Source organism: Colias croceus, chromosome 20 (genome assembly GCF_905220415.1).
Source record: "Colias croceus chromosome 20, ilColCroc2.1".
In the NCBI taxonomy this organism is placed as follows: Eukaryota; Metazoa; Arthropoda; class Insecta; order Lepidoptera; family Pieridae; genus Colias; species Colias croceus.
In genome coordinates this window covers 3,202,148-3,229,593 of record NC_059556.1, presented here as the reverse complement: position 1 = coordinate 3,229,593, position 27,446 = coordinate 3,202,148, and the positions used below count along the sequence as shown (strand labels likewise).

The 27,446-nt window shown below is 32.9% G+C and overlaps 2 protein-coding genes across 2 annotated transcripts; one reads left to right on the top strand and one right to left on the bottom strand.

The window, feature by feature from the left end:
- Window positions 1–314: 314 nt before the first annotated feature.
- LOC123700698 (eukaryotic translation initiation factor 2-alpha kinase) lies at window positions 315–14,281 on the bottom strand. The gene is made up of 15 exons (XM_045648002.1): window positions 14,036–14,281; window positions 13,293–13,410; window positions 12,363–12,513; window positions 10,473–10,650; window positions 9,956–10,115; window positions 9,391–9,531; window positions 8,593–8,776; window positions 7,748–8,204; window positions 6,775–6,915; window positions 5,999–6,154; window positions 5,340–5,568; window positions 3,721–3,873; window positions 3,085–3,295; window positions 2,464–2,657; window positions 315–1,439 (listed from the first exon to the last, which is right to left on the bottom strand). Exons 1-15 carry the CDS (start codon window positions 14,179–14,181, stop codon window positions 1,302–1,304), a joined length of 2,757 nt encoding a protein of 918 aa, XP_045503958.1. The 5' UTR covers window positions 14,182–14,281; the 3' UTR covers window positions 315–1,301.
- Window positions 14,282–15,504: 1,223 nt separating this feature from the next.
- On the top strand, window positions 15,505–27,296 carry LOC123700699 (DNA replication licensing factor Mcm2). The gene is made up of 15 exons (XM_045648003.1): window positions 15,505–15,567; window positions 15,702–15,871; window positions 16,104–16,270; window positions 16,738–16,927; window positions 17,167–17,659; window positions 18,020–18,223; window positions 18,747–18,978; window positions 19,366–19,457; window positions 19,921–20,006; window positions 20,375–20,542; window positions 21,682–21,843; window positions 22,574–22,721; window positions 25,720–25,819; window positions 26,398–26,537; window positions 26,989–27,296. The coding sequence occupies exons 1-15, from the start codon at window positions 15,565–15,567 to the stop codon at window positions 27,274–27,276; spliced, it is 2,643 nt and encodes an 880-aa protein (XP_045503959.1). The 5' UTR covers window positions 15,505–15,564; the 3' UTR covers window positions 27,277–27,296.
- The last annotated feature ends 150 nt before the right edge of the window (window positions 27,297–27,446 follow it).

The following is a 27,446-nucleotide window of genomic DNA, read 5'->3' as shown; positions in this document are numbered from 1 at the left end:
GTGATTTCATATAAGTATCATATTTGGATTATTGCGTTCACTCTCCTACTAATGAATTGAACTTGAGAACGTACTGATCGAATCTCAAATATAAAGTGTTCTATCTTATGGGTATTCAGGTAAAGAGCCAAGAAATAAAACACAATTCGATTAGTTCTTGAAAGTGATTTCATATAAGTATCATATATTTTGGATTATTGCGTTCACTTACTTACTAATGAATTGAACTTGAGAACGTACTGATCGAATCTCAAATATAAAGTGTTCTATCTTATGGGTTTTCAGGTAAAGAGCCAAGAAATAAAACACATTCATCAGCTAATATTATTTATTAGGACTCCTATCAACATTCCAAACATAAATTCGTACGCTAAGAACGTATAAGACTAAAAAGACATTAGGTATTCAACTAAAAATAACGCACATAAGAAATATTTTTAATTATCCTTTGGAAACTTAATATAAAAATATTTCATAGGTTTACTTAAACATAATCATTGAACAATATCTATCTCAAATACTACGTTAGTATCTACAAAGCATTTAAAAACATTCACAAATCCAACATTCCTCCAAAAAACAGTCTTTATATTTTAATACTTATCATTACTTATTGCGTTTATTACTTAAATGTAGATAAAAAATAATGTGATAGTTTCACTGGTGATTAAATATGTGATCTATGCCTCGAGTTTTTTTAAAATATACGATTTTTCATTAGTAATTTTTAAACTTCCTAGAAACTACACTATTTTATTTATTTTAGACCTCATAGTTTTAGCAATAAAGCAAAGCTTTTAGCGTCTTTGACGGTACAGTTTACCTATAATCTATTTTTATAACATGTATACCGTAAAACTTAGAAAATATAATATGTTCATTTTTGTATTATTTATGAAATATATACTTTAAATATATCATTTTTATGAACGGAGTCAATCTGTTCTATATGCATATTAGCAGAAAATGCGATGAGCATAAATTGTCATGTCTTTTTTATAGTAGGTATTTTTGAAGTGAAACTCTTTTTGGCGCGTTGAGAGTAAAATTTCAAGATGGCATGGCAATACCGTAACGTCACGGAGTAAGACGATGATTTTGGTATCTTTGAATCTTGTCAAAGAAGTTTCACTTCTGACACGTGTGCTCAGCACACACGCTCTATTTTTTTTAAGCGCATTCTTCAAAACAAGCTGTTCATTTTAAATTTTAGCAAAACTTTTTCTATTCATATTCTTATACACATTCTATGATAGTCAATTTTAAATCTAATGACTTTTTTTGTAATTTTTTTTAAATTTTCAAGCCGAAATTAGGGTAGGTAGTGTAAAATGCCATTGTTCGTCTGTAGCTTGGTAGAGTGGCGCTCTTGCTTTGACCCCGCTAGCCGTGGGTCGCTGGTTCGGGTCCGTGCTTAGCATTAGTTTTAGTACTTCAATCTGGAAAGGAAAGTCAATATTATGTATTTGATTGTATAGGAATTTGTATTTATTGGTACAGTGCATTACAGTTACATTTTTATATTAAGAAAGAAACACACACATATTAAAACATATTAAACATTTTTAAATTAATTTTGGGACTTTTCGCATTCTATATCACTACATAGTATAAAACAAAGTCGCTAGCCCTATGTCCCTATGTATGCTTAAATCTTTAAAACTACGCAACGGATTTTGATGCGGTTTTTTTAATAGATAGTGATTCAAGAGGAAGGTTTTAGTATATAACTAGCTTACCGCCCACGGCTTTGCCCGCTTTCTCTAAAACGATTTGAGATTTAAACTATCCTATCTCTCAAGTTGGATCGAACTGCACATGGTGTGCGAATTTTATTATAATCGGTTTAGTGGTTTAGGAGTCCATTGAGGACAAACATTGTGACACGAGATTTATATAATATATTAAGATAAGATTAAGATAAGATAAGATTTATTAGGTTTTAGACAAAGCGGGCGAAGCCGCGGGCGGTAAGCTAGTTCTTCTATAACCTATAAATTTGGCCATGATGCATAAACAAGCATCTTGATATGATATATTCCATTTAACTTTTTAATGTAGTTGTACATGATATGGCAATTGCTAATAAATACAGTAAAATTTTGTACCTACAAAAATATTCCAGACATTTTTTTGTTCTATAAGAAAAGATGTAGAATGCAGATACAAATATGTTATTTTGAAAAAAAAAACATTGCGTACGAGTACATCATACACATAATTATTTTTTGAAGTGAAAGTTCTTTATTGGGATTGTAAAAAAATTTAGTGTAACATTTTTTCATTACGCGTGACATTTTTCCGTTACGCGCCATCTTTTTCTTATCCCTACCACGCGTGATTCGACGTATTTCTGTAAAGTTGCATAATACATAAATTATTTTTTTAAAAATAAGGTCATAAAGAAGTTTCACTTCTTACGTGTGTACTAGCACAAGCTTAAACACTAAAATCAAAACCCACCTCATTCGGATAACTCTGTTCAAAGTGAGTTGGATAATGGCCCTTTCTCACTCTCAGTAAACAATCAACTCGTTCCGCCTCAGTGCCAAAAGGGTGTAAGAGCTCAAATAGAACCAGTCCTAAAGAGTAGATATCCACTTTATAACTGTATGGGAGGCCTTGCAGTTGTTCTGGGGACATGTATAAGTGGGTTCCTGAAAGTAAAGACTCAGTGAGTTGGTTTGGAAATTAAATATTATAGAATATGGATATAAAGCTGAAGTTTTGTTTGTTAACGATAATATAAAGAACTATTATATTTCTTGCAACATTCGATATCTCGTAATCCGTGATAGTTAGACAGTTACAATTTTCAGAGATGATGAATTTCTAAAAATATACCGGTCGAATTGAGAACCTCCTCTTTTTTTAAGTCGGTTAAAAACGAGGTTAAGCAACGGTTACCATGGGCATAAATTTTATGATTGCTTGCTCATTTTATATTTTTTTGCTTATATATGTACGGAACCATTAATGTCTATGATTGACTATTTTTTATTATGCATTATTTTATTATTTTTAACATTTTATTATTTTTTGCATAGCATAATAATATGCTCTGAAAATAAAAGTTTAACTCACCAACTCGATGCGTATGCCCGCCATACGGGTGGGACTCATCTGCCGGTTCTCCCTGCGAGTCTCCCATCGCGGTCACCAGACCGAAGTCTCCCACTTTCACTTTACCGTCTGGCGCAAAGAATATATTACTGGGTTTTAAGTCACGGTGGATCAGACCCGCTAGATGAACGTATTCCACAGCTGATACTATCTGACTGAATAGCGTTTTCACCTGGAAGAAATTGTTTTTATTAGTCGTTATGAAATATAATTTATTGTGTTGTTTATGTTTTAGGGATAGTAATGTAAATAAAATAGGGATAATAAACAATGCGTGATTTAATTTGCGTTAATTGTACGACCACATAAAAATAGATAATGCGCTAAAATAATATGTTTATATGTGCGAATATTTAGTCCAGAGAAATATTCGCATATTTCACTAGGTACAAAGTTGTTACCAGTGTTATAGAAACTTTATCTGAAACTTTTGATGACGTGGAGACTTTTTTAGCACTATTGTAATGTTTAATTTGTATTTTACCTTATTTTTTTCCTCGTTGGTTTTTTTTGCCAAATAAACGATATAAAATAATAACAATTCCATCTATATTTACAGGTGCATCTGTATCTACAGGTACATGACATTACAGTTACCTTGTCCCGGCGACACTCCCACGTGCGGTTGTCCCGCAGCCAGTCGTGCAAGCTGTCACGTCGACACAACTGCATCTGTATGTACAGGTACATCTTGCTCGGGTTGCCCGAACGCACGCACATGTCCAGCGACCAGTGACGTGTGTGCCCTTTCTGGGGATTAATTGTAAAATAATTAAAAAAAAGATAATTATTGTATTTAGAAGAGAAAATGCCGCGCACGATCTAACGAGCCTGCTACGCAAGCGAAATTAAGCTTGAATCAAGAGAACAACACGCATTTAGTTCAAATAGTTCAACTCATCTATGCGTTGTTTGCGAACATGCGCTTGTAATAAATAAAAATGTGTGCATGTACTAGTGTACACACGTAAGTAGTGAAACTTCTTGAGGACCTTATTTTTCAAAAAATAATTTACTATATGCAACTTTACAGAAATACGTAGAATCACGCGTGGTAGGGATAAGAAAAAGATGGCGCGTAACGGAAAAATGTCACGCGTAACGAAACTAACTAAACTAATTTTTTTTTCCAATCCCGATAAAGAAAACTTTCACTTAAAAAAAAATAATTAATACGGCCGTCGTCGTCTGAGTAAAGCTCAATGCAAACGGGCAACAGCCACTTGACACTTTATTCGTTTCATTGCACAGATACAGTCGTTATAGAAAATGTCTAGCTCTTCAAGAAATAAAAGCTATGACAATGGGTGTATCCAAAAGAACAATAACTTATATTTTAATATTTGTAGGAAAAGAAACTAACTGTAAATGTAAAGTTTCGTAAAAAGACCGCGAAATACATACACAGAATAACGTTCCCATCGTCCACCCATAATTTTATAAATTAAAATTAACTTCTTGAAGTAACAATAACGAAAAGCGAAGCGTGTAACTTAGCTTACATAATATTCATTTTGGAATAAAATTTGGCTATTCAACGTAAGTGAAGTCCCATGTCCCCTAGTGGGGAAAGGGGTAGATGCATTATACATCTGTTTCACTGATTGATTTTCTTTAGGGACAAGTAGGTGATCAGCCTTCTGTGTCCTACCAGACCTAGACATTTTTTTTCTTTGTCTCCACCGGGGTGGACCTATCTGCGACAGTCAGCGCATAGACTTACAAATGTTAGGAGAGTACAATAAAAGCTTAAAAAATCATTTAAAAATAATTTATTGCGTTATGCCAAAAGTCGTAGAACAAATGTTGTTACTTATGATGTTAGCTATCTTGTCCTGCGAGGTTGCTGGTGTTTTACAAGTCACCCTGTATACTTTGTTAAGTTTTAGACGTTTTTGAAAACCTATCTATAATATAAAAATGAATCGCAAAATATGTTGGTAAGCGCATTTCGTTAATTCTTTTTTTATTACATTTGCTTGAAGTACGAGGATGGTTCTTATGGAGAGAAAACGTAAAAATGTACCACGGGCGAAGCCGGGGCGGACCGCTAGTTTATAAATAAATAATAAAAATTGTTTAAGTTGTCACCGGCTCCATTTTACCCAGCATCGCAGCGATTTTAACTAAACTCAAGCGAGTTTATACTGGCACGGCCTCTTAAACATCCCTATATATTTCCTATAATTCCAAATTACTAGGCTACGAACACCTACCTTTTTCTTACTCCCACTAGAAAAACTGCCAACTTCCTTAACTTTTTCCAGCTGTTTATTGCTAATATCCTGCCTAGCCTGGGACAGTCCCTTGGAATCCTGAGAATTAGCGAACACTATGAAGGAATCGTCCCCACTGCCCTTTTTTGTTGGAGTGTTGGTTAAGTGCGCGTCCTTTGATGCGTTCTCGTCGAATACTATGCTGAATGAGTCGTTGCAGCTTAGAGATCTGTGGAGTAAATAAAATTGATAATTCTGCGGAATTTTGCAATGAAAATTTTTAGGTCACGATTTTTTGGGAATTTTTGCCTAGTTGGGACAAAGAAAGTGATATAATCTGTCAATAGTTTGTTACCAAAAAAATTTGAGAACTGTTTTAGGAAATGACAAAAATATTCTTATTAAAATAAAACATTCCTGCGCAAACTGTTACATATTTTTACATTTTAAGTTTTGGCCCTATTTTTGTACAAAAACCAAAGTTTCTAACTGCACTTAACGATCATCACCGTGAAATAGCTTTTTAACAATGAGGAAATGAGCATTTTACCATCATTCCATAAACTATATTCAGGTTAATATTTCTTTATTCTATGGTTATTCGAAAATTATACCAAGTATAGAGTTATGTGTATTCTAATTATTAATTCAACTCATACCTGAGCCGTTTCGGTTCCTTCTTGTCATAATCCAGTGCATCAATACAGTCATCTATAGACTTATGAATGTTTAGAGTCACCGCGTCACCTTTAGTGGGCGACTTGTCTATTTGCGGGGAAGTGCATTCAGACATTACTGATGCTCCGCCTAGTTCACTGGAAATATTATTAAATAGGGAATTAAATATAGTATTTAATGGTAATTTCTCTAAAATTATCTGCAGTATGTAAACATGTGAGGAACATTTTATTTTACATTTTTTTTAATTTGGTGACAAATAAAGATTTGTCTCACAATCATTCATTAAAGGTTTCTCAGAAAATGTCCTAGTGGCGTGTTATAAAAAAAATTATATCGGTCTTTAGAAAACTCTGCCAAACACATGCGCGTTGGCAGAGTTTTGTTTCGGACAATTTTTGAGTATGATTGTGAGTCTAGTTGTATATTGTAAGTCAATCATCATCATCATTATTATCATCACCCCATATAGGTAAGTGAAACTTCTTTATCGGGGTTGGAAAAAAATTAAGTGTAACATTTTTGCGTTACGCGTGACATTTTTCCGTTATGCGCCATCTTTTTCTTATGACCACGCATGATTCGACGTATTTCTGTAAAGTTGCATATAGTAAATTATTTTTTGAAAAATAAGGCCGTAAAAAAGTTTCACTTCTTACGTGTGTACACTAGTACACGCACACATTTTTTTTTATGTGATTTTTGTACCATATGTATACTGATAGTATATGTTTTGTCCATGTCTTTCAAATCATACCGCAACCAATAAGCGTCCCTCTGTTCCTGCCACAATGGCGGCGGTTCTTCGAGCCACGCGTTGAAATAGCGCACTATGTGTTCGTGCTCTAGTTTTGCGAGCGCACGAACTTCACGTAGGACACGCTCGCGGCGGGATTCCCTGTAAAAAATTAATAAAACTTTTCTATCAATGAATTTAATGTAGTAGTCCATACTAATATTTGTATACGTAGTATATTATTATTAGTCTGTGCTAATATTATAATCCATACTAATATTATAAATGCGAGAGTAACTCTGTCTGTCTGTCTGTTACTCAAGCACGCCTAAACTGCTGAACCAATTTTCATGAAATTTGGTATGGAGATATTTTGATACCCGAGAAAGGACATAGGCTACTTTTTATCCCGGGAAAATGACGCAATCCCGGAAATCCCACGGGAACGGAAACTATGCGGGTTTTTCTTTGACTGCGCGGGCGAAGCCGCAGGTGGAAACCTAGTAGTTTATAAAACTTTCCTATCAATGAATTTAATGTAGTAGTAGTTTATATTATAGTTTTATAGCAATACAAAAAAGCGAACGAGAGGTAGGATTTTATTGCAGTCTAAAATTTTTCGAAGTTTTTAATTTACTTATTGCAATAGAATAAAATGCTAATTATGTGTGGCCTAGCGTCCTATAGCGTCGGCACGGTTTGGTAAGGGCGTTGGAATCTCAACTCATGATCCAATTTTATCTATTCTTTATATTCTTTCACGGGAATTTTTGTATTTTCATTATATTTTTGAACTTTTTGAAATTAGTGATGAACAAAAAAATGTTGCAAAATTTGATATATTATGTTGCCAGTTTAAAGAATTTAGAAGTTACTTTACTACTGTCCAGTTATGCTTTTTGACAATAACTCATGTTATCACTGCTATGTGCAAAATAACAGTTTCCAGTTACAATTATATTACCTTTTTTTAAATTTACAGTTAATGACTCACCTCTTCGGCAGCGTAATCCTCTTAACCGCATACGACTGATGATCAATATTATTCCTCGCTTCAAACACCACTCCAAACCCGCCCCTTCCCAAACAGCGCAACGGCGTAAAATCGTTCTCATACCTTCCAGAATATTCCACCTGGTTCGTAATTGGCCTTTCATAATGCCTCTCCACAACTATGTACTCTTGATTTATCGGCAATGGAGTACTTGGCCTTATTTTAGCCGCGAAAAATCTCGGCCATATCATTAAATTCATGAGTAGAGCGGAACTTATAGCGATTAAAAGTACTTCTTTCCACCAAAACCATAGAGAATATACGTGTACGTGAACGTGATGGTGGTTCGTGTCGTCACTATTGTTTGGTAGGACTATGTCGGGTTGTGTTAGTTCATCTGTCACTTGGACCGCTTGGTCGCATGTCTCTTGTAGGTAAAGGAAGAAGCCTTGGTTGTCTGGAAGGGAAATTTATAAGTCAGTGACGTACCTCGGAAATGAATGGAATGGATGGAAAATGAACACGCAAAATAGACGGTTGTCGTCTATATAAGCAAACAGTAGAAAAACATACACGATTAATGTTCCATATAGTGTGACATAGTGAACGTTTCCAAAAATAAAAAGTAAAAACGTTAAAAGAGATAAGAAGTAAAAATGATTATACCCTCAAATTCATGACGTTAAATAAAATTTTAATATATTTTCAAATTACGTACTTAGTTCAATAAAAATAAAACATAGTAATATTTATCAAGGCGGAACCTTAAAAAAGTATTTCATTTTTCAGTATTTATTCTGTTTTAATATATTTAAACGATTAAAACCACATCATGACATACATACCCTGCACCCCAGTGCTGCCATACAAAGCGACCATAGACAAGGTATTTTCTGCATCTGGCAACGTTTGCAGCGCGGTGCCGTCGCTTAGCAACGGGCGGGATTGTTTCACTCTCCATGGCAACGGCTTTGTTGACATCGACGTTTCCAGTTTACGAGTGTAGAGGGCGCTTTCTTGTATGTAGAGCTTTTTTAAGAACAAAATTATTCTTTTTAATTATCTATTAATTGAATACGAACTCAAAATATTATATTTAACGCATAAATTTTACTGAAGAATATAATATAGTTTAAAATGAAACACTTCGAAGTATAAATTAGTACATATCATTTACACGATTTGTAGACATAGATCTAATCTAATATATATTATAAAGGCGAAAGTTTGTAAGGATGTATGGATGTTTGTTACTCTTTCACGTAAAAACTACTGAACCGATTACAATGAAATTTAGCACACATATAGAGGGTAACTTGGATTAACACATAGCGTAGTTTTTATCCCGGAAATCCCACGGGAACGGGAACTATGCGGGTTTTCCTTTGCAAACGCGGGCGAAGCCGCGGGCGGAAATCTAGTATTTCATAAATATAAACGATAAATGCATTTTGAAATACATTATGTAAGAAATCATAAATCAAAAAATGTATTCAATAAACTTTTAAACTAAAAAATTATATAAAGTTTAGCTATCAAATCACGCCTCGAAGGACCAATTTAAGTAAACATATTACTATTCCATAAAATGTATTAAACTTACAAATATTCAACAATTCTAATAAAACGTACCAATTACATACCTGTGTATTATGTATGCCAAGATAAATAGAAGGTGGTTTGGCAGCCATATCCGCTATGGCATGCGTGGCCTCCCACAGCACGTCCATGTTCTGTACGACGCCATTTTGTAGCCGCCACATGTTCGCTACTGGCGCGTCTAGCTGTAAAGCATTTTGGGTCTTATTTTGATTGTGTGAGGGTATATTTTTGAATAGCAATTAGTGTTTAAATGGGGTGCAGTTGTTATAAGTGATTTTCATAACGATATAAATGTTTTAAATATCACATAGTTTGTTAAAATTTAAATCTCTAGGCTTTTTTGTGTTGTTAAATATATTTTCATTCATTGTTTAAGAATTATTAAAATTAAAAATTTTTTTAAACATAAGTAAACATTCAATCCGCGATTCATATCCGCATCTTTTGCCATCCTGGTAAGTTATATAATCCAAATTGATTATATTACAAAATTTATAAATTAAAATCTACTAAGAGAATTATTAGAATATTAGTTAGACTTGATTATTTATGAGAATTATTGAAAATTTCGAATTATCCACAATTCAAATGTTGCCACACAATTACCTGATGTTGCCATATCGTAAGCTGCGATTCCGGATGTCGAACGGCAACTACACCTTCCGGTAGTGCCACTGCTATAGCAACTGGTATCGGCGTGGTTGATTTTCCCGCGCATTCGCGTCTGCTAAGAGCCAGGTTATGTTCCGCTACACTGAAGTTCCAGCTGAGAAATATTTATAATTATTATTAGAAAATGGTATTAATTACAAAATAAATTTCGCTTCCCTAGCTAGTGTACAGGAAAAAATTAAGAAAAGAGAAGATCTGTAATCACAGATAAATTTCATCATCAGTAATAATTTCTTTTGCATTTTTTCATATCATAATATTATGTAACATTATTTTTTAACACTTTTTGCACATGTCACAAAGAACAAGGCAAGACTAAAGAAATAATACAAATATATTTTCTCTTTGTAAATATTCATACATAAGAGAATTGTCTTAATAACGCTGAAAATACGTAACTAAGGCAAAAATCAAAAATCTTCTAGAAAATTCAACCCATAGTACTACTTACTTCTCAGTCCCAGAGCGTGGGTCCAGCGCTCTCACAGTGTTAGACAGCCTCCTCAGCACCAATATATCGCGACCAGCACTTGCTATCTCTTGCTCACTATTACATCCCGATGAGTTGCATTCGTATATAATAGCCCCCGTGTGTGCGTCTATACCCAACCATAGAGTTTCCCGCGCGCCTATGAATAAAGAAAAAAAATATTTAGCGCGTATTTTGTGTAATTTAAAAAGTATACAAAATTTGATATTTTGGTTTTATGACATTCGAATCACTACATAGTATAAATAATAAAACAATGTCGCTTTTTCTGTCCCTATGTCCCTTTGTATGCTTAAACCTTTAAAACTACGGAACAGATTTTGATGCGGTTTTTTTTAACACATAGAGTGATTCAATAGGAAGGTTTTAGTGTATAATTTATTAGGTTTGAGACAAAGCGGGCGAAGCCGCGGGCGGTAAGCTAGTGCTTCATAAATTAAAATTTTTAAAGAGTAGAATAAATTCTCTTGCTCTGGCAGAATCATGGGTTGCCGAGTGGTCAGGCGTCGCCCCGCATTATAAGACACGGGTTCGAACCCCGCCTCGTGATCGATTTTTTTCTATTCTTTAAAAATTTATAAGTTATATACAAAATTTATTTATTGCGTAACTTATCATAAAAATATGCACTAGAAAATAGACCATTTAAGATTTTGGATTTAGTGTTACGTAACTTATCCTAATATTAGTGACGTATACCTAAAATGAAATAAACATTGTTGTTAAGCTGGACATTTTGATGCAAGCTTAAATACATACAAATTTAATTTAATTATGGCTAATTATAGAAAGATCGATTGAAAGAATAATAGGCATGTACCTTTCCTTCTTTATTGAAAAGAAATTAATTTTTTTTTCAATCAGCAATATTACAGACCAAGCAAATCTATTATGTACTTTCAATAATATAATATGTATTACTACATTTAAAAATAAGAGTCCAACTCGTTACATTTATTTAGCATTCCCAGTAAATACAATTGCGAAATTCTTTTGATAAAGCATTATTGTTTACATTCATTACATTATCTTATAATAGCCTTATCATTATCTTTATAAAATACCACGTGAAATATTATCATTGGTCCAATACAAATTTCAGTTTCAAAATTGGTGTTTAATTCATGCATTCCATCAAGTAATTAAATAAATTCTGACGAAAATAATACACGTTTTTTATTGCTTGCTTTATTTCTAGTCTTTATTATGTGTTACATGTCTATAGTATGGCTTCTATAGGATTTATTTTGATATTTTATCGGTTCTGAGAAAGACTTCCACTATCGGTGCATTTAGATCAAACGAACATAGAGCCAGAGCTAGAGCAAGAGCGTTCTTTCGTGATCTTTCACCGACTTCTTTAGTGTAAACGAAAACTCGTTTTCAGTGTTGTTCAGAATTAGAACATGTATAGAATCTTTTCGAACGCACTAAGAACAACGAAAGAATGCTCTACGCCTGTTTACACTAAAAGAATTTGCCAAAGTGGGGTTCGAATGAGCATTCGCTCGTTTAATGTAAATGCACCATAAGATGATGAAATGCTATTGTAATGTAAAATAGTAAATAAGTTTAACTGGATTTCATGACACTACTTTACAGTTTCTTGGAAGTTGATTATCCAGTAATCTTATTATGAGCAAGTTCAATTCACTTTAATCTAATCTGTTTATGATGAAAAAAAGGAAGGCTTCATTTAGAAGAGCTTATGAATCGTCAAAATATGTACAGAAAAATAATAATTTACCACCGGGTCGGAAAGCAGTTTCGACAGGGAAGAACTGGCATGAAACTCCATAGTTGGTCTTTTAAAATCATACTTATTTATATATGACATGTTTTTAAACTTACCCGCAATAACCATATCATCAGAGTACTTAAAGGAGGCAGACAATAGTTGTTCAGCGTCAAATGGCAGAGGCTCTAAGGTGTCACCACTCAAACTATACAGGGTGCCTCGCAGTGAAGGTATTAGCCGTACCCTTTTCCCATTTGCTGTGAGCTGAAAGAAATTTGTGTGATAGAATTTTGTTGTACTAGAAAACTATGTGTTGGTACTAATATTATTTTCTTGTTATATGTATTTAATTCATAAATGATTATACTTTTTGATTTTTCTACATTTATTTATATAAAAATTAAATCTTTTATTATGTTGTATTTAGTACTTTTAAGATTGCAGGATTGAACTTTTCTTAATTCAATAAACTTCAAGTGTTCTGTGATTGCTTTAGCATGTTTTCATTTGATTTGAATTTTTATAAAGCACTAGCTTTCCACCCGCAGCTTCACCCGCACAGTCAAAGAAAAACCTGCATAGTTCCCGTTCCCGTGGGATTTCCGGGATAAAACCTATCCTATTCCCCGGGGTAAAAAGTAGCCTATGTCTTTTCTCGGGAATCAAAATATCTCTATACCGAAATTGGTTCAGTAGTTAAGGTGTGATTGAGTAACAGACAGACAGACAGAGTTACTTTCGCATTTATAATATTAAGTATGGATTTTAATGCCAAATTTTTACATAGGTACAAGTTTTTTCAATGACATTGAATATGCAATTATAATTATAATACTAATCATATTATATTCAAATAAGGAAATAAATGAACATTCACAATTATCTTTTTAAATGCATTATTACTTAATACATTTTACCACAAACTAAATATAATACTAATCATTGTTCAAATTAGAAAAAAATGAACATCCCACTATTGTCTTTTTAAATGCAAGCCTTATACATTTTATTATTAGCATAACCTACAAATAATGAGCACCAACCTCAAAATTGTGTAAATTTGACGACAGCAGTGGCTGTGTCTCCAATGACCAAGCCGTGTTTCCATTTTCAGTTGAGAAAGCAGTCAAACGTCCATCGAGTGTGCTCACAATCACTAGGCTAAAAATTTTAAGTAATAGAAGTTGTATAAAAAAATAGAAAAAAAAAATCAGATTTAACTGATTTCTATAACCATTTTATCCATAGACTCCAATTTTATTAATAAAATTGGAGTGTCTTACTGCTTCTAATGACTGGTTTTTACTAAATGCATGTAAATATTGTTGTAGTAAGTATTTTTAAGTTAAAATTTAATTTCAATTCAATTTTAATCAACAAAAATATTCAAGCTTTGTTTATAGAGGTACAAATAATTTGTTTATGTAATGTGGCAGATACATTAAAAATTTATAATCAATTGTTAACAATTTCAGATAAATTAAAAAATGTTAGTTATTAAAATCTTACATTTTCTGCATGGATAGATAAGATATCAAGGTCAATACTAATTAGATTTGCTGACAATTCATTGAAATTTAAAAATAGAGTTCTAGAATTTACTCCTGCTCATGTTTAGCACAAACTAGGTATTACATATACAAATAGAAAACTAACTTTGAATACCATAATATAGGATCCGTCCTTTAAGGAAACTTTAGAGAAATGTGTTTATTATTTATCTAAATTTTATTGGTATCGCGTAGTCTAATAAATACTGACAAGATAATATTACAACTTAACTTACTCGTTATACACCGGTGCATCTTTAGCGGTATGGGGATTACAGTATGGTAACTTTTGGATGGTATCTTCGGTTCGGATGTAAGAAACAAAACATGATAACACGAATGCCGCCTTCAAGGCAATCACCCGCCAATACCAATCCGACATATTATTATTGCAAAATTATATGTGGACATCGCAAAACCCCTTCACACCTGTGTGAATTTTTTATTATGAAACTTCAATCTAAAATCTAAATTGCAAGTTCTAACTTGAGAAGACTACAAATTACAAAATAAACAACACAGACGATCACTCACACACTTCCACGTAAACTGTCAGTTGTCATTGTGACTTTATGACTCAGTCTATCGGAATGTCACCTGTCTCCTGTAAAGGTAGGGATAGGAGAAATAGGTGTTAAACTTTTAAATTACTAACTTTCTAATAATATTACAATAAATATTATTATAATATTACATCCCTGAATGAAAAAAATCATTGATAACAAAAACTTGAAATAGAAAAATTTAAAAATGTTTTGCTAGTAACGAGTCTTCTACATTTTTAACCGACTTCAAAAAAAAGGAGGAGGTTATCAATTCGGCCGGTATATTTTTTTTTTTTTTTTTATGTATGTACACCGATTACTCCGAGGTTTCTGAACCGATTTACGTGATTCTTTTTTTGTTCGATGCGGGATGGTGTCGAATTGGTCCCATAAAAATTTTATTCGGATAGGCCCAGTAGTTTTTATTTTATGAGCATTTTTGTCTGTAGGTATTTGTAAATTTTGCAAGTGCAAGTTTGAAGTCGGTTGTTTTTAACGCAGTTATCACTTGTAATGTCTAAAATGCGATTCAATTCTGAATTTGGCTGAATTTTGTGTGAATTCAAAGATGTACATACTTACAACAAACATACTTTTTTTTGTAGTGTCTCTCGATGTTAGCCAGATGGGCTACTTCTTAACGCGGACGTGTGGGTGAATTGAAGGTTCACCCTGGTACCCTGGTCACCTGATACGGTGTGAAATAATTTAGATTTTTTTTTCATTATACTTCTTTATGATCACTATGATGGAGCTCAGAGACAATAATTATGTAATGCTCACTTAATGCTCATTATATGATTTATATCTTTTATATATTGATTATGTATTAAAGATCATCAAACTTTTAGAATTTGAAGTACGGTTTATTGAAAATCGATAGTTCATAGTTTCTTCTTGATTGTTCGCTATATAATTAATTGTTTGTTCCCTAAATGTTTATTTAAAAACAGTTTCAACCGTTAGGTAATTTAAATACAGATAAAACTTAAAATTAAAAACTTGTTCACATATGAACGAGTCACTTACTAGTCTGTATTTTAGCTGTGAAATAATAATTTCGCGCGCATTTTGACGAATTGTCAAAAAGTAACAAAAAAGTTGTGTACCTACCGAACTTCCTAACTGCAAGCCAAACATTAAATTTTAATACAAAGCAAAATTATTGCTGTTTTGTCAATTTATATTTGAAGCGTCATCACAAGACAAATTGGGTCAAAATGGTTAGTTATATTTGGCCATTTGTAATAACGGAATGCGAAACTAACCAAAAAATTTTTGTGCTTTACTATGAAAGTTATGTGTGATTGAGTAAAGATATAGTATTTAAATTTTTATTTGTGGTTTATGTGTTCAGCGTTCCCCAATTCCTGATACTCCATCAGACAGAGATGGAGCCAGGTCGCGTATGACATCGCCGGCCCGGGAGTATGAAATGTTTGAGGATGAAGGAGCTATACTTGGTGATAATCCAGCTGATGAAGAAGAAGAGGATGGGGAAGAACTGTTCAATGATAATATGGAAGCGTGAGTATTACAAATAGTGTGAAAAATCTTAATGTAAATACTGGTATTTCAATAAAAGTGTTTTAACAGTGATCTGATAGCTGTTATAACAAGTTCAAATTTGATTTTTATGTTAATACGAGTTATATTTTCTAGAAGGTATGTCCACATTCTGTGAAACTCAAAAATGAAACGAAATACATATTTTATTTCATGTTTTAGACTTTAAAAACATTTCCTTAACTCTTCACAGAGATTATCGTCCGATGCCAGCGTTGGATCGGTATGACAATGAAGACTTGGATGATGAAGACTATGATAACATGTCAATTGATGATCGCATGGCGGCAGAGAGGGAACTGCAGCGGCGGGACAGGGATGAAGGCAGGATAAGGCGAGATGATAGGGGACTGTTATATGGTAAGGCTTTATTGTAGTTATTGTTTTATATGCTTTCCTGACATGATAAGATAGGGAACTTTGGTACAAGATGGAGGAGGCTTTTACCCGTAAGGGGCCACCTAACAACCAATAAAAAAATAATATGTATAACTAAAAAGGTGGAATAAAGCTTAATAATATGTTTTTGTGACTGACATAGCCATGAATTTAGTTCCATAGCCTTTGATCTTGGTCTGCATTCTTTATTTTGGGGCAAATAAACTGTATTATGAGGTGAGGAAATAAATGTAATTATGCTAATATTTTGCAAATTTTCATTTATTTGAATATTTTTTATTGCTTTCACTTTTTTAGCTTGCAGTATTAGTTTTGCTATAGAATTTAGAAAGCAAATATAATCACTACTTTGACAATATTCTACAAACAATTTCTCATTTAAAGTTTTTTTTCATCCACCTAACGTTTCCATTTCTCATAAATTCTAGATGAATCTGACGAAGAGAGTGGTGACGCACCTCGGGCGAAAAGACGTAGAGCTGCTGAGAAAGCAGCCACTGGTACTGAAGAACAGGTGGAAGAAGGTATTGAGAGTATCGAGAACTTGGAAGATACTAAAGGTTATACAACTAAAGAGTGGGTGTCTATGTTGGGACCTAGGACGGAGATTGCTAATAGGTTTGTAATATACATATTACTTAATACTTATACCCTAGTATAAAATGTTAAAATTAAACCAATTTCTTTAAAATATTTTAATAACATTTGTACTATCGAAAAACTATAATAGTGTTTTACAATTATAGACAGACTCACAGATAATATAATGTTATTTTTGTTATAAAATCTCTTGAGCATCGAAAAATGCATAGATTAATTGAAAAAAATTAACGTAATTCAATACAACCATATTTCAGATTCAAGAACTTCCTACGCACATACACAAACAGTAAAGGCCAATACATTTACAAGGACCGGATACGTCGCATGTGCGAACACAACCAAGCGTCATTTCACGTAGAATTCGATGTTCTCGCTCGAAGGGAACAAGTTCTAGCCTATTTCTTACCGGAAGCACCGTTCCAAATGCTGCAGATCTTTGATGAAGTGGCCAAAGAGATTGTACTTCAAATATTTCCGAGTTACGAACGCGTGACGTCAGAGATTCACGTTCGTATATCAGATTTACCGTTGATAGAAGAGTTGAGAACGTTCCGGAAGCTTCATTTGAATCAACTGGTTCGGACTGTGGGTGTGATTACAGCGACTACTGGTGTGCTACCGCAGTTATCGGTTGTGAAATATGATTGTAATAGATGTGGATATATTTTGGGGCCGTTTGTACAGTCCCAGAATTCAGAAGTGAAGCCAGGTTCTTGTCCGGAGTGTCAAAGTGCTGGACCGTTTATGGTGAGTATTTTACTTATTGTCTTAAATTCAAAATAAATAATTTAGAAATATTTTTATAGAATTTGATATTTTTGGTTTTATGTCATTCAAATGCTTTATAAATATAAATTTATAAAGCTTTCACGGCAAAGCGGGCGGACGCTTGACCAACTCAGTCACCCGTGACCCGCCAGAGCGTTCGAATTTATTCTATTGTTTCAGTTTTATGTGTCTAAGGGACACACCGCGCAATATTTTTATACATATTACATATTTGAATCTAATATTAATAGGTTTCTACATTTTTTTTTTTAAATCGCACTGTATTATTATAAACATGAAGTGAGTTACTTAAATAAACTGTTATTTAAACTATCGTAGGTAAACATGGAACAAACAGTATACCGCAACTACCAAAAGGTGACAATACAAGAATCACCCGGAAGGATTCCCGCCGGTCGGATACCTAGAAGCAAGGATTGTATACTGTTGGCTGATTTGTGTGATAGATGTAAGCCTGGTGATGAAGTGGATCTGACGGGGATATATACTAATAATTATGATGGCTCGTTGAACACTGAACAGGTTAGTTTTATTGATATAAAATTTATTCAATTTAAAGTTAACGAAAACGTTAAAAAAAATTAAACCGGTTTTAAAATTGTTTCCTTCAGTTTTTGTTGTAATTAAAAAAAAAATTGAAAATGTTTATAATTATATTAATTTTATGTATAAAATTAATAAATAAACTAATTTTCTCTGTGTGATATAAGAATAATTTCTAAATTCTTATATTGCAAATGTTATTTTTTTTTTATTTCAATTACAAATTTTTTGATAACACAATAATAATATGATAATTTTTACTCTGTATAGTATACTAGCTGCCGCTCCTGTTGGTTGTCTTAGCGTAATGATATGATATAGCCTATAGCTTTCCTCAATAAATGGGCTATCTAACACCGAAATAATTTTTCAAATCGGACCAGTAGTTCCTGAGATTAGCGTTCAGACAAACAAACAAACTCTTCAGTTTTATAATATTAGTATAGATGAACTAACAAAGTTTTTTATTGTAATTAATTTTCAATTTGATTCTTTCTTGCAGGGTTTTCCAGTATTTGCAACTGTGATAATAGCGAACTACATAGTTGTTAAGGATTGTAAGCATATAGTGGAATCATTAACTGATGAAGATGTAGCAAATATTATAAAACTGTCAAAAGATCCACAAATTGGAGAGAGAATAGTGCAGAGTATAGCGCCTTCTATATATGGACATGATAATATTAAGAGGGGTTTGGCGTTGGCCTTGTTTGGTGGGGAACCTAAAAATCCAGGTAAGAACAAGATTTCTTTTTTGAAATTAATTCTTTTTTCCAAAATTTTTTAAAAATATTTCTGGAAGAAGTAATTAAATCAAGACAAAAAAATAGATAGTTTTTTGCCGGTTCTTCTCCATAGATACTGCTTTACGAATTGGTGGTAAATGTTAAAAATATGTAATGACGATTCGAAAGTGCTTCTAAAAGAAGTCTAATTGTTGAATAAATAAATGTGTGTGAGTTTTATAATAGTGTGTTTTTACCAGAAACATTCGTACTGTTAATTTGGTACTTTAATACATATAGTACAATATTATTAATTTATTTAAAAATTTTACGTACCATAACAAATTTTACAATAATTACGGTTTTAAATATATTGAAGTCATTTTAAAATTTTAGGTGAAAAGCATAAAGTGAGAGGTGATATAAATGTCCTTATATGTGGAGATCCAGGTACCGCCAAGTCACAGTTCCTTAAATACACAGAAAAGGTGTGTATACTGTATTGTTTATTGTTATTATTTCTCAAGAACAATCATTTCCTTTTCTAAATTCTCACTTTTCATTTTAACGAATTCCCGGCTATGGCGATGTAATATACATTCGTTAATGTGCTTTTAATAAACTTTTTGCTTTATAAAACAACTAGCTTTCCGCCTGCGGCCTCGCCCGCGTTTTCAAAGAAAAATCCGCATAGTTCCCGTTCCCGTGGAATTTCCGGGATAAAACCTAGCCTATGTTGCTCAGAGAAGAAGCTTTCTAATGGTGAAAGAATTTTTGAAATCGGTCCAGTAGTGAAAACCATACTAACATACATAATTAAACCTTTCCTCTTTATAATATTTGTATAGATTAGTATAGATGTATCATGTATATCATCGTGATGATGAAAAATGAAAGATAGACTAGATATTAATTAATTTGTATAAACTATGAATGTTTTTTTTTTTATAGATAGCACCAAGAGCAATATTCACAACGGGACAAGGTGCCAGTGCTGTCGGTCTGACTGCTTATGTGAGAAAGAACCCCACTACAAGGTAAGTTCAAAAAACATTACACAATCACATTATACTAATAAGATAAAGTAGATGAGCTTTTTTTGATTGAACACGCTAATCTCAGAAACTACTGAATTGAAAATTATCAACAGTTATTTTGGAATCAAATAAGGAAGTCCGTTTCATTTCTATATTTCTGTTATCAAACATTTTTTAAACTGTAAAAATTATGAATAAAAATTATTAAGTACTACTAGACTACTATTTAGTTAAAATTAAGATTAGATATTATTTAATAAATATACAATTTAAGAACAATATAATTATGTTGTGAGATACTTAGCATTTCCGACATTAAATTATTATGTATGTGAGTGTCCAAAAATAAATTAATTTCCAATTTACAGAGACTGGACATTAGAAGCCGGGGCGTTAGTACTAGCTGACCGAGGTGTGTGTCTCATAGATGAGTTCGACAAAATGAATGACCAAGATCGAACATCCATACACGAGGCTATGGAACAACAGTCTATATCTATATCGAAAGCTGGTATTGTGACCTCGTTGCATGCTAGGTAAGTTTTTGTGAAACAAGATAAAGACGGTAGAAAAATTTATCTATTTATTTATTTATAACACTTCATTGTACAAAACAATATAGGAAATGTGGTACAAATTAATGAGGTACAAAAATTTTGCACAATAGGCGGCCTTATTGCTATACAGCAATCTCTGCGAGGCAACCTGGTAGGAAAGGAAATGTGAGAAGAATAAGGATAGCGCAAAAAAGAAATAAAAGAAAGAATATATTTTAAAAATGCCTACGGCTACATACTACATAAATTACATATACTGTACATAGATACCAAATTATTGTTATGTAGAAAAAAAGTATACAAAATGTTCGAAATTACAGGATTAAGAAAGACAGTAGTATAATAAAGCTAACAAGATTTTTTAATGTAATGTCGTTCTCTCAAAAGCTACTGAATAAAATAGAGATGTGGATATATGTTTAAGTTTAAAGTTGCAAATCACTAAAGGAAAACCAAGTATCATTGCCACACAAACGAAGACATGGGCACTTGTATTTATAATTAATAATAATTACTTATCTTGGTATGAAAATAAAAACTAACTTATTTTCTACTTAACCGCATGAAACTGCATCAAAATCCGTCGTGTAGTTTTAAAATGTAAGCCGACATTTAAGCATGTATGGGAATAGAGAGCGCTCTCCCCTCGTTATTATTTTAAATCCCAAATAAGAAATCGCTTCTTCTGATAATAATTGTTAGGTGTATTCATTCATCTGCATTAGGGCGGCCGTATACGGACCGCTTCAAGCAGTTGAGACCGACGGCTTGAAGCCGCGACCGTGCGGTGAATTATAGACATTCATTTATTGCCTTATAATTAATCTACAATGTTTTTTTAACCGACTTCAAAAAAAAGGAGGAGGTTATCAATTCGGCCGGTATTTTTTTTTTTTATGTATGTACACCGATTACTCCGAGGTTTCTGAACCGATTTACGTGATTCTTTTTTTGTTCGATGCGGGATGGTGTCGAATTGGTCCCATAAAAATTTTATTCGGATAGGCCCAGTAGTTTTTATTTTATGAGCATTTTTATCTGTAGGTATTTGTAAATTTTGCAAGTGCAAGTTTGAAGTCGGTTGTTTTTAACGCAGTTATCACTTGTTTTCATCTCAGGTGTTCAGTGATAGCAGCAGCGAATCCAATAGGCGGTAGATACGACGCATCACTTACATTCTCGGAGAACGTGAACTTGGCCGACCCCCTTCTGTCACGTTTCGACGTGCTGTGCGTCGTGCGGGACGAACCGCATCACATGCAGGACGCGCACTTGGCGAGGTATTATCTTAATACTATATTTCCGCCCGCGGCTTCGCCCGCGTTTGCAAAGGAAAACCCGCATAGTTCCCGTTCCCGTGGTATTTCCGGGATAAAAACTATCCTATGTGTTAATCCAAGTTCTAAATTTCATTGTAATCGGTTCAGTAGTTTTTACGTGAAAGAGTAACAAACATCCATACATCCATACAAACTTTCGCCTTTATAATATTATATATTAGATATATAAATCTCGTGTCACAATGTTTATCCTCAATGGACTCCTAAACCTAAACCGATTATAATAAAATTCGCACACCATGTGCAGTTCGATCCAACTTGAGAGATAGGATAGGTTTTATCCCGGAAATCCCACGGGAAAGGGAACTATGCGGGGTTTTCTCTGAAAACGCGGGTGAAGCCGCGGGCGGAAAGCTAGTTGTATTATGTGTAATTGTTAACAAATACATATATTTCCCGCTATTTACTCTTTACTCTGAGAACATGAAATTAGCGAGTCAGACGGCGGGTCGCTACTGTCTTGATATTCTTAAAAAAGTGTAGGAAAAAAAACCAAATTCAAATGTATTCATAAAGTTCAAATTCTAATATTAATTTCATTCAATGCCAAAACGAGGCCAAAACGTATACATAATTAATAATGTTATGTACTTGAATAACCCTCGCATAAGCACATTAAAACTTCTTTTTTATTCTTTTCTAAAAAGTATTATTTTCTAAATTATGTCAGGTTTGTAGTAAGTTCACACATAAGGCATCACCCCACACAGAAAGGGATCCCACTCGACGAAAATAAGGAAGACGATATCTCACTACCACAAGACATGCTGAAGAAATATATTGTGTACGCTAGAGAGAATGTACATCCTAAATTACAGGTAATATATTGTTTTAGGGCCAATTGTTCAATCCTTGGTTAAAATTTATCCGACCAATAAAGTATTACACGAACATTTTGAAATGTCACCTGTAAACTGTCAAATACGGACAATTAGGATACATTTTTGAAATGGTAGGTACTTAGATTACAAAATAAAGTACAGATGGAGCATGACAACCGCCCGTCGCCCTTGTCAAAGAAAATACGAAATCAAAAGCAAATACGTCGCTGCACCAGTGCTATAGCGCATATAGTGTCATGCAATACGTCAAAAATGGTTTGCAATTTTAGTAAAAAAATGCTGTCTAGTTATAATAAAACGCTGTAAAATTTGTTCCCGAAAACAAAAAAAAAGATGAAACACCGTTGCACAGGTTTTCTGTAGATTATTTGGCTGATTTATTTCTTTATACGAATAATAATTTTACAGATATGAAGGAATACAAAACTTCAACGTATGTTGCCAGTATTTTGAAAATGAATTTGCCATTTTTATTGGTAAAACGGTAAAATGGTTAAAATATCTTCAGGGTAATTGCTGTTGGATTTTTAGATCGTGAATGTGATTATTTGTATAGTGCACTAAAGGTTCATGATCATTATTAGATTATTTTAATAAGCATAATACATTATTTTGTTACTTTTATAAAGCTTAAAAACGTCATAGTCGTTTTCGCTAGCGATTTAATTTAAAATGTGAACTCCATGATGAAAATAAAATGTCCCGTATTCTCGACTAAAAACTACCGCTATTGGCATTCATATATTTTGAAAAATAAAAAATAATGTAATTATTATAGTTAATATTGAAACTTTTTTTATGTGATTTATTTAATTAAAAATGGAATATAATTATTTTGTCCATATATAACTTTAGTAGGCAGGTACTTTATATTATAATAAAATAATTTTTACAATATTATAAAAAAAAGTATCATAAACCCGAAATTATATTAAAATAAAAATTAAAACTTAACTGCTAATTTATGTATATAGCCTACGTCACTCTACCGCCACTAACATAATAATTCAGATGATTGCAATGAAACCTCACATCTCAAAATCGGTCCAACGGTTTATACTGCAGGGCGTGTCTAAGAAATATTATACATACATACATAAACTCGAAAAACATAACCCTCTTTTTTCCGGGAATTTTTTTTTCTTTTCTTTTCAATTTGGGAAATTTTTCAATATCCGGTAACATTACACGCACACAGAAGCACCGTGTGCGTACAGTGCAGCGGCGAAATGACAGCACACATAGCTTTATTGAAAATGACGATAAATCATTCGGTTTAGTTCGGCAACGCTCCATCTGTCTTTTATTTTGTAATCTAAGGGTAGGTAGTTTAATACTTTAATACGATGAATAAGTTTTAACCAACGATTGAAAAATCAGCCCTTTATAGTAACTTAAAATATCTTCAGAAATGTTATTAACCCTTAAAGCTTTTCTGTCACTTTTTTAGTACATGTACTTATTGCCGTGTAAATCTTGAACGTTCCAAAAAATCTAGAAAATTGACTACGTTGGAGAAAGTACGATAACAATCCTTTATTTTTCTCCTACATGCCAATTATAGAGATCATTTGATTCGTGTGCTAGGTGACTGTTGAATTTAGGGATTTCCGGATTTAGTGATGGTTTGTGTTTCTGGTCAATAATAGCATTTATGAAATAGTTTCCGTGTTTGATTTCTATTGATTTAACTTTCAGGTGAGATAAACTGTTGTTTTTGCTCTAAAGATTATGAAATATTCAAATAATTCTATGACAAAACATCCGAAATATAGCTGGTCCGTTTTTTGGGACAGTGCCGTAGATACAGGTAACTAAGAACCATTTGGCATGTCCCAAGAAACGGACGTTGCCATGATTCGTACTTTAATAAAATATCATTTTTATGGGATTTCTTTGCTTTAGAGTCTTTAATTATATGTAGAATTATTTTTAATTAAGTTCAAAATGACGAATATAATCTAAGATCAGTTAAATCTGTTGGGTCTACAATAGAACCGGGAGTTCCTCGACCCCCACATGCATTTCGACTAAATGTCCTAATCATCGGCCAAATATCACTTCACATTTAGAAAAAACCATTATTATTTGTATTAAATGAAACCAAAGGTTGCTTGACACAAAATAATAAATGTTATTTAACATTCCACCCAACTAAATAGTGTGATTGAGCTCGAGAGGGCTCAATTATCATTTGTTAGGTATTTAGTTAAAATTGAAGAATTTTTTGTTATAAAATATAGTGAAAATACTGTGATACAATAAAACAATAAAATGCTATTTGAAATTGATTTCAATTGTGTTATATTAAGTGAATATTTATTTTTTTCATTCTTATTTTATAACCTGTATGACAGCGTTGTCCGTTTTTTGAGACAGCAATGAAGATGGGGTTCTTGGCAAAGGCCGTTTTAACGGACATCCTGAAAAACCTACTTACAGAAAATTTGTTTTATTTTTTTCTCTACTATAGTATTTTTTAATCAATAACTATCACTAAAATCAATTCAAGTCATATCTGGGTACATTATTTCAGGGCTTGCCGTGTTAAGGGTTAAAATATCTTCAGAAATGTTATTAAGATTTTTTTGGTAGAGCTGACTGAGCTGTTGTACTATATCAAAAATATTATAAAATTTATAACATCTTAATTAATGAAAAAAATCATAATTGTGCCGAGCACACGTGTCAGAAGTGAAACTTCTTTGGCAACATTCAAAGATAGCAAAATCGTCGCCTCACTCCATGACGTGACGGTATTGCCATGACGCGACCTTGAAATTTTACTCTCATCGCGCCCAAAGAAGATTCACTTCAAAATATCTAATAATTTTACAGATTAATAAAAAAAAATTGTTTATATTGTGTTTCTTCTCAGTAGCATACACCTTGTGTGTTGAAAATTTTTTTGTGATGGATTTAATTTCTATTGTTAGGATTAATTTTTAATTTCATTTAAAAAATTATTTTGTAGAACATGGACCAAGACAAAGTGGCGAAAATGTACAGTCAGTTGCGACAGGAATCCCTTGCGACTGGTAGTCTACCCATCACTGTTAGACATATTGAATCTGGTAAGATTTTTAGTGTGCTTATGCAGTTATTTATTTATTTATTTATTTAATCATTTACTTTTTATTTAATTTACACACCATTAGGTAAATATTACAATGCACAGTATAATATATATTTGCATGGATGCGAGGTAAAGTGCAAAAGGTGACCTTATCGCTTAAAAGCGATTTCTTACAGGCCACCAAAGGTAGAGGATAGACTACATATTTAGTTAGATTAAGAACTTACATAAAAATCCTACAATAAAATATCTACATTGGAAAACAGCTTAAATCCTACTAATATTATACATGCGAAAGTTTGAGAGGATGTGTGTGTTTGTTACTCTTTCACGCAAATACTACTGAACCGATTACAATGAAATTTAGCACACATAGAGGGTAACTTGGATTAACACAGGATAGATTTCATCCCGGAAATCCCAATCTGGGAACTATGCGGGTTTTTCTTTCAAAACGCGGGCGAAGCCGCGGGTGGGAAGCTAGTAGTATATAAAATCATATGAAAAGATTCAGGGAAGGCTTTTGTCCAGGATTTGGATACAACAAAATTTAATGTTTTTTTTACAATTTCGCAGTAATACGCATGAGTGAAGCACACGCTCGTATGCATCTTCGTGCTCAAGTCAATGAAGACGATGTGAATTTAGCAATACGTACTATGTTGGAAAGCTTCGTTGATACACAGAAGTACAGTGTAATGCGGGCTATGCGACAGGTAAGATTGTGTACTCAAACTCAAACATTTATTCAATTAATCTGTGTTTAGAAGCATTTTAATTCTGATGTATGAAACTCAAAGAGTTTCGATTCGGACTTCAAAAAACTCGTCTTCGAAAAAACGTACTTGGTTGTCAGTTTAGTTGATAAAAAAGTATTCGGATGATAACGAAAATGTACATTTATAGACTAGAATAATGTTATTAAATTATTACATAAGGATCTTTTAGTCCTTCCTTCCCTGAACAATTGTACTTTCTTCTTTTTCCCTGTGTCAACGAAAATCAGAACTTAAGTGATGTAGACGGTTTATTTTAGTTTTCATCCTAGTTTAACTCAAGTGGAAAACGCTGGTATTTTATAATCAAATACATTTCAAATTTACTCAATACAATCAGCATATCGTAGACAAAGTATTTTTGTATAACTTATTTAATCATCTCTTTCAGACGTTCCAAAAATACCTCTCCTACAAGAAAGACCACAGCGAGCTCCTGTACTACATTCTACGGCAGCTCACCATAGACCAACTGGCTTACATGCGAGGGCTTCACAATTATTCACAATCCACAATAGAAATATCAGAAAGAGATCTCCTAGAGCGAGCTAGACAGATAAATATAACGGATTTAAAACCGTTTTATGATAGCCGCATTTTTAAACTCAATAATTTTGTGTTTGATGCCAAGAGAAAGGTTATTATACATACGCTGCCTGAAGTGCCTACAACTGCTTAGATGTTAATTGTTAAAGAGTGTTTTTTTCATATAAATTATAAGCATTTTCTATTTTTTTAACCGACTTCAAAAAAGGAGGCGGTTCTTGATTCGGCCGGTATATTTTTTATTTTGATAATCTGAAAACTTTGTTGTTATTATAAGTGTGTAAAAATGAGGGAAATCGCTTT

What these genes read in the sequence shown, in the direction of transcription:
- LOC123700698 (XM_045648002.1), bottom strand. Translation starts at nt 14,181, where the DNA reads ATGTCGGATTGGTATTGGCGGGTGATTGCCTTGAAGGCGGCATTCGTG. An exon ending in AGGGACGCTTATTGGTTGCG is followed by an intron (nt 6,155 to 6,774) that starts GTATGATTTGAA and finishes TAATATTTCCAG; the next exon opens with TGAACTAGGCGGAGCATCAG. An exon ending in AACAGAGTTATCCGAATGAG is followed by an intron (nt 1,440 to 2,463) that starts GTGGGTTTTGAT and finishes TTTCCTTTCCAG; the next exon opens with ATTGAAGTACTAAAACTAAT.
- LOC123700699 (XM_045648003.1), top strand. An exon ending in TCCTTAAATACACAGAAAAG is followed by an intron (nt 19,458 to 19,920) that starts GTGTGTATACTG and finishes TTTTTTTTATAG; the next exon opens with ATAGCACCAAGAGCAATATT. An exon ending in ATGTACATCCTAAATTACAG is followed by an intron (nt 22,722 to 25,719) that starts GTAATATATTGT and finishes ATTATTTTGTAG; the next exon opens with AACATGGACCAAGACAAAGT.